This window comes from Colobus angolensis, unplaced genomic scaffold, assembly GCF_000951035.1.
Source record: "Colobus angolensis palliatus isolate OR3802 unplaced genomic scaffold, Cang.pa_1.0 Scaffold21, whole genome shotgun sequence".
NCBI lineage: Eukaryota > Metazoa > Chordata > Mammalia > Primates > Cercopithecidae > Colobus > Colobus angolensis.
Genome location: NW_012115266.1, coordinates 8,658,393 through 8,665,354, shown reverse-complemented (window position 1 = coordinate 8,665,354; position 6,962 = coordinate 8,658,393). Strand labels below are relative to the sequence as shown.

The 6,962-nt window shown below is 53.0% G+C and overlaps 1 protein-coding gene across 1 annotated transcript in view; it reads right to left on the bottom strand.

Moving 5' to 3' along the window:
* The window catches only part of VWCE (von Willebrand factor C and EGF domains), a 49,188-nt gene extending 42,557 nt beyond the window's left edge, over positions 1-6,631 (bottom strand). Inside the window, 5 exon segments of the mRNA XM_011942792.1 lie at positions 3,173-3,301; positions 3,638-3,727; positions 3,856-3,975; positions 6,331-6,448; positions 6,584-6,631. Of these exon segments, the coding sequence (XP_011798182.1) occupies positions 3,173-3,301; positions 3,638-3,727; positions 3,856-3,975; positions 6,331-6,448; positions 6,584-6,631 (505 nt within the window).
* Positions 6,632-6,962: the final 331 nt, after the last annotated feature.

The window sequence follows — 6,962 nt, the reverse complement described above, 5'->3', positions numbered from 1 at the left end:
CTATGAGGAAACCCCAGGAAGGAAGAGGCCAAGGGACTGGGGCCCCCTTTAGCCCATGGAGATCAGATGAGGAGAGAAGATGAACTCAACTGTTTCCAATGGCCCTGCCTGCAGGGCAGCCCTAAAGGGCCCTCAAAAGGGCAGAGGGCAGTGGACACGGAGGCTGATTAAATAATCAACAGAGTCATTCTCTTAAAGGTTCACTGAGCGCCAACTGTGTGCTGCAGACCCAGAATGGGGCTGTTGAGGACGCAAATGTGAGTAAGACACAGCGCTGACTCCAGATGTTCACAGTCTGATAACACAGGAGCCAAGACACACACCCAAGGAAGAACAGTGCCTGCTGGGGTGATATATGCCTCACCAGGGACAGGCTGGCCCCAGCAGGCATGCCGTGGAAGAGCGACTGGCTGAGAGGACCAGGAGTATCGGGGGAGGGACTGCCCAGGTGAAGAAAGGGTCTGATGTGCTTCCAGGCAGCAGCTGGGCTCCTTTCAAACTGTCCTGAGGGCCAGACTGGTTGAAGCTTGGGTTCCTTTCGAGGCAGCAGGAGACAGAACTGAAGATGTGAATTAAGAGGAGACTAAGGCCAGGCGCAGTGGCTCACGCCTGTAATCCCAGCACTTTGGGTGGCCAAGGTGGGCGGATCACGAGGTCAGGAGATCGAGACTACCCTGGTCAACATGGTGAAACCCCGTCTCTACCAAAAATACAAAAATTAGCTGGGTGTGGTGGCACATGCCTATAATCCCAGCTACTTGGGAGGCTGAGGCACAAGAATCGCTGAACCAGGGAGTCAGTTGCGGTGAGCTGAGATCACACCACTGCACTCCAGCCTAGCGACAGAGCGAGACTCTGTCTCAAAACAAAAAGATGAGACTAAGTTGTGACTAAATCCAAGTAGTACTTTAGGAAGGCGAGCCTAGTGAGATGTTCTGATCTGAGGGATGATAGGAGCTGGGAGACAGATCTCCCCAAATCATGCTGCATGCAATCCCTTCCCTGCCAAAGATCTGCAGCGGCTTCTGAGGACCTAAGGGCTCAGCTCAGTCTACTCAGTCTGCACTCACTGTGTAGTGAGTCTCCCCACTGTGGCCCCCAAGCCCATGGGACACCCCCACTCTCCTTATCCCCTAGTTAGCCTTCTACCCAGCATCTACCCACTGTTTCTAACAGCTGGACGGTCAAGACCATGCTCAACATTGCTAAGAAACCCACCCTGACTAACCCCATTCCACTGGGATGTCTCATGGCTACAGTCAGTGCCACCCTGTCCTGCAAGTGCTCCGACATTGTTCTCTGGCTTCTCCTTGATTCCGTTTGCCTCAGAAATAAGAAGTACGTGCAGAAAGTGCCCCAAGGTGAAAGGTATTTGGGAGCAGATCAATTGCTTCCATTGTTTTTCCTATCTGGAGGAAATGCTGCAACAAGCAAGGAACTCCAAGACACCTTTAGTGAGACCCTCGGACCCAACAGCGTCCTTCTGGGAAATAATCAGAGAAGCCGACAAGAAGCCTCTTTATGGCAGCATTATTTATAGTGGTGAAACATTGCAAACCTCTTAAATAAGGGACAATAGACAAATACTTATTTTAGTTACAGCAACCACATATGTGACTGCTAAAAAGAATTTTTTTTTTTTTTTTGAGACAGAGTCTTGCTCTGTCAGCCAGGCCAGAGTGCAGTGGCACGATCTTGGCTCACTGCAACCTCCACCTTCTGGGTTCATGCAATTCTCCTGCCTCAGCCTCCTGAGTAGCTGGGATTACAGGCATGCACCACCACACCGGCTAGTTTTTGTGTTTTTAGTAGAGACAGGGTTTCACCATGTTGGCCAGGCTGGTCTTGAACTCCTGAACCCAAGTAATCCACCCGCCTCGGCCTCCCAAAGTGCTGGGATTCCAGGCGTGAGCCACTGCGCCCAGCGGAAAAAAAAAATTATGTTGCAAGAAATTGTTAGTGATACCTACAACATAAAATAAGATAGGAAAAATAATAAAAACTACAGGTAAGATATAACCCCAATTTTCTAAAGCATACATCTAAGCATGCTTAACATACATGTACACACACACACACAGACACACCCAGGGAAAAGGGCAGGAAAAAAAAAACTTGATTTTAGTAACAAGTAACTCTGGGTGGGGACTTCCAGAGAATGCTTATTTTCGTCTTTCTCCTCTTACTTTCCAAATGTTCTACAATGAACTATCTGTTGATTTTCTATTCAGGAGGAGAAACATTATTTTTACCAAGTTAAAACTCCAAAAAGGCTTTTGTCACTCTGGAAAGACTGGCAAGAAACTGGTCACAGTGGCTGTTTCTGGGGAAGGTAACAGATTTTGTCCGTAGAAACGTTTTAAAAATCATAAACAAATAATACATTCACAAAATAATTATTGAGTTTAGCTTCCCTCATCTTTCAAATGTTATTTTCCCAAGAAGCCTTCCCTGGCCAACCCTACCGACTCTGGGTTCCATGCCTCTCTGTGGACCCTGGCACCTTTCCCTTCCCAGTTAAGGTCCCCATGACAATTGGGCTGTTCTTGTCCTATTACTTGTCTTCCTTCCCCATATTCAGAAACTGCCTAACAGGGGCTGGGTGCGGTGGCTTACGCCTGTAATCCCACCACTTTGGGAGGCCGAGGTGGGCGGATAACAAGGTCAGGAGTTCGAGACCACCCTTGCCAACATGGCAAAACCCCATCTCTACTAAAAATACAAAAATTAGCTGGGTATGGTTGCACTCGCCTGTAATCCCAGCTACTCGGGAGGCTGAGGCAGGAGAATTGTTTGAACCCAGGAGGTGGAAGCTGCAGTGAGCTAAGACCATGCTACTTCACTCCAGCCTGGGCAAAAGAGCGAAACTCCGTCTCAAAAAAAAAACAAAAAAAAAAAAAACAAAAAGAACTCCCTAACAGGGACTGACTGTGGCTCCCGTAACTGCAGTCCCTAGCTCAGTTCCTGCCCCTAAGAAGTGCTCAATAAATATTTGTAAAATAACAGAAGTGACACATTTCTCTTGTTTTTGTGTCTCTCTGCCCACTCTGATACATCAGAGCCTATCTTGGCCCAGCCTAGCTCTTGCAATACACTGGAGACCATCCTGGCAGGATGGGGAGGAGATATAATTCCCGCTGTCCCCCTCCCCCAGCACTCCCAGAGGTCTCACCTGTACACCTGATGCCAACAGCTGTCTCCGTCATCGAGAAGCCCACGGGGCACACTCGGGCCACCTCCTGACAGCCGCCGTGGTTGCAGGTAAGGTCACAGCCATACTCCCCACATGGTCCGTGGGTTTCTAGAGCAGGCATCGCATGGGTGAGCATGCATCCTGTGGCAGTCCCAGCCACCCCCACCTCACCAGGATCCTCCTGAATTCTGTTGGGAGGGTAGCTCTGAAGGCAAACAGGCCTGGGTTTAAATCCAGCTCTGCCATTTATCAGCTGTGAGACCCGAGGCAAGACAATAACTTCTGTGTCTGAGTTTCTTCATCTATAAAATGGGCACAAAATGTCTACCTAATAGAGTTGTCTGAAGCTGAGATGCCAGGACCCATCTCAAGTGCTCGCTGCCCAGCACATAACCTCAATGCTCATTCATCTGTTCCCATCAGCCACTGCCCATCCCCAGTTACCTGGGCAGGTGGCCCCTTGCTCTCCATCCTGGCAGGAGCAGACGTTGGGAGCGATGCAGATGCCACTCCCACAGCCGAAGGAGCAGAGGGCTGAGAGGAGAAGTGCAGGTGAGAGACAAGGGACTGGGGACCCCCATCTGCCCCTTGGACCAGGGACTGAGGGCTGGCAACACACACTGCTGGAGGAGAAGGCTTGGGGCACAGGGACAAGCACTTACGCAGGGTGCAGTGTCCACCACCCATAGAGGGCGCCCAGCCAGGGCAGCAACCACTCCCGAACCCAGAGAGGCAGACGTGGGGCCCCAGCCTGCGTCTGCAAGAGAAGAGAGAGCACTTTCCTCATTCTATACTAAGGGAGACACTGGTCAACAGGAAAGTCTCCCAGCCAGTCTGTAAGTCAATCAACGAACAGTTCTCAAGAACTGTCCGGAGGGGCAATGGGAAGTTTCCAAAGAAAAATGACCCAGACAGTCTCTCCTGGAGGCAAGACAGACAAATGTGAGACAATAGATACTGGCCTCCTACAGATATCTGCCACATGAACACAAAGCAGAGTGGCCAGGAGAGGGGCCTCAGAGCTGAAGAAAGGCTGTGCAATGGAGGAGGAGCCCCAGGGGTGGCTGCCTCAGGACCTTTGCACTTACAGTTCCTGCTCTAAGAAAGGTTCTTACAGCCGGGTGCGGTGGCTCATGGCCCGTAATCCCAGCACTTTGGGAAGCCGAAGCAGGATGATCATTTTGAGCCCAGGAGTTTGAGACCAGTCTGGGCAACATGGCGAAACCTCGTCTCTACCAAAAACACAAAAACTAGCTGGGCATGGTGACGCACACCTGTAGGGTCAGCTACTTGGGAGGCTGAGGTGGAAGAATGGCTTGAGCCTGTGAGGCAGAGGTTGCAGCAAGCCAAGTTGGCGCCACTGCCCTCCAGTCTAGGTGACAGAGCCAGACCGTCTCAAAAAAAAAAAAGAAAGAAAGATTCTTCCTCAGACACACACTGGGCTCCCTCTCTCCCTTCACCCAGATCTCTGCCCAAGGCACCTTCTCAGAGAGGCCTTCCTTGTCGACCCTTACTTTGCTTTATTCTCCACAACAGCCATTTATTGAATACCCACTATATGCCAGGCACTGCATTAGGTGCTGGGGTAAACCCTTGTCATCAGGGAGTTGTAGGGGAGATTAGATTCGTTTTTAATTTATTAATTCATTGTCTCCCCTACAACTCCCTGATGACAAGGGTTTCTTATCTGTTTACCCCAGCACCTAATGCAGTGCCTGGCATATAGTGGGTATTCAATAAATGGCTGTTGAGGGAAAGGTTGAGAAGGGCAATGGTATAGGTGACATCTCTGGGGTGGGTGTGGGGTCATCAGTGAGCCGCCCAAAACTGGAGGCAGTGGGGGTCTGTTCAACCAGGAATGAGGTCCAGAAAGGGTGGGAAGCCAGATGCATCCAACTGGTGCTGGGTGCTGAGTGAGGCGTGACCATACAGCCATAAACAAGCTACTGCCCCCACCTTCAAGGAACGTAGAGCAGACTAGGAGCCAGATGATAACAGCATAGAGTGACAAATGCCATAATGGAACAGGCTGTGGAACCCTGAGGAGAGTCAGGGGGGTTTCCTGGAAGGGTAGCATCTAGGCTGAGGTCAGAGAGAAAACTTTGGGAGGCCAAGGCAGGCGGATAACTTGAGGTCAGAAGTTTGAGGCCAGCCTGGTCAACCCAGCAAAACCCTACCTCCACCAAAAAAAAATACAGTCTGGGTGTGGTGGCTCACTTTTGTAATCCCAGCACTTTGGGAGGCTGAGGCGGACGGATCACCTGAGGTCAGGAGTTCAAGACCAGCCTGACCAACATGGAGAAACCTCCTCTCTACTAAAAATACAAAATTAGCCGGGTATGGTGGCGCATGCCTGTAATCCCAGCTACTTGGGAGGCTGAGGCAGGAGAATCGCTTGAACCCGGGAGCCGGAGCTTGCAGTGAGCCGAGATCAAGCCAATGCACGCCAGCCTGGGTGACAGAGTAAGATTCTGTCTCAAAAAAAACACGTAGGGCAGCCAGCAAAAGAAGAGGAAGGGAGAGGGTGTTCCAGCAGGGGAAACAGCACAACTGCAGGCCTCGAGGGGGACAGAGAGGACAACTGCAACCAGCTCCAGTCATGGACTGGACAGAGGGTGATGAAATCCAGCCTGGTTTGAGCTTCCAACCCCACCGCAACAGAAAAGGGACAAGAAACCCCTTCCCATAGGTGTTCCACCAGTGTTGAGAGCTGAGGGAAGATGATGCTGTGAGGCAGGCACTCTGTTAAGCACCCACTCTGCGCTGCGCACCGCACCAGGCATTGGGGACATGGGACAAGGCAAACTTATCGCGTTCTTGGGGAGAAGAATCTGTGCCAAAATATGACAAGTATTCCGGAAAGGGAAGCTCAGGGCACCATGGCAGCATAGAAAAGTCTGAGGAAAGCTGTCCCTGGGGCCTTTTTCCCTCTCTGAGGTCATCACAGAAGAAAGGGGGGCCCTCCTGCCACCCACCCCCTTGCTGCTGTGATTATGGCAGCAGCCTGACAAGGAGGGGACCAGGAGAATGAGCGGAGCCTTGGGACTCTCAGAAACTGACAGGCAGTGCCACCAAGGCGGCAGATAAAAGGGTGCCCAGGGAGGCTGATGGAGTCGAACTCTCAGGTGAGCCGGGACCGAGCACCCGCCAGAGCGCCCCAAGGAGCCTCTTAGTGCTGGTGACAGAGGGACAGGTGGTGGGAGCCTGTGGAACGCCGCGGCGCCGGGGCCGGATCTGAGCAGGAACTGGCTGTGGCTGTGGAACACACGTGCGAGCTGCAAGCTTGGCCGGGCCGCCCCCGCTGCGCGCCCCCCGGAGGACGTGGCCGCAGGCCAGGCCGCCCGCTGACACCGTGTTCCCTAGCTCCGAGCATCACGCACACACGCTCACCGCCCCGCCGCAGCCCTGGGGAAAGCACGTGCGGAGGGCGGCATCCATCGCGAAAGACAGCGGAGGGGCATGCACCCCCACCCCCCGCCCCGCCGCGCGCGCACGCACGCACGAACAGAAAACGAAAGGTGACCCAGAGACCCCGGCGGTTCCAAGGTACACGACGTTCTGTCCAGTCAGGACAGCCCCAGCCAGGGGCGCACGATGAGCACCCGCCCAAAGGCACAAGTTGCTGTCTCTTTGTCCCGTCCCCGAGCTATGCCCGCGCTGATAGTACCCCAGAGGAAGCCCCGACCCGTGGCTGCCTGCGGCTCCTGGGCGCCCCTCCGCGCCTCTCGGCTGCACGCGGGTAGCGCTCTCCCGGGCGAGGGGGCGGGGA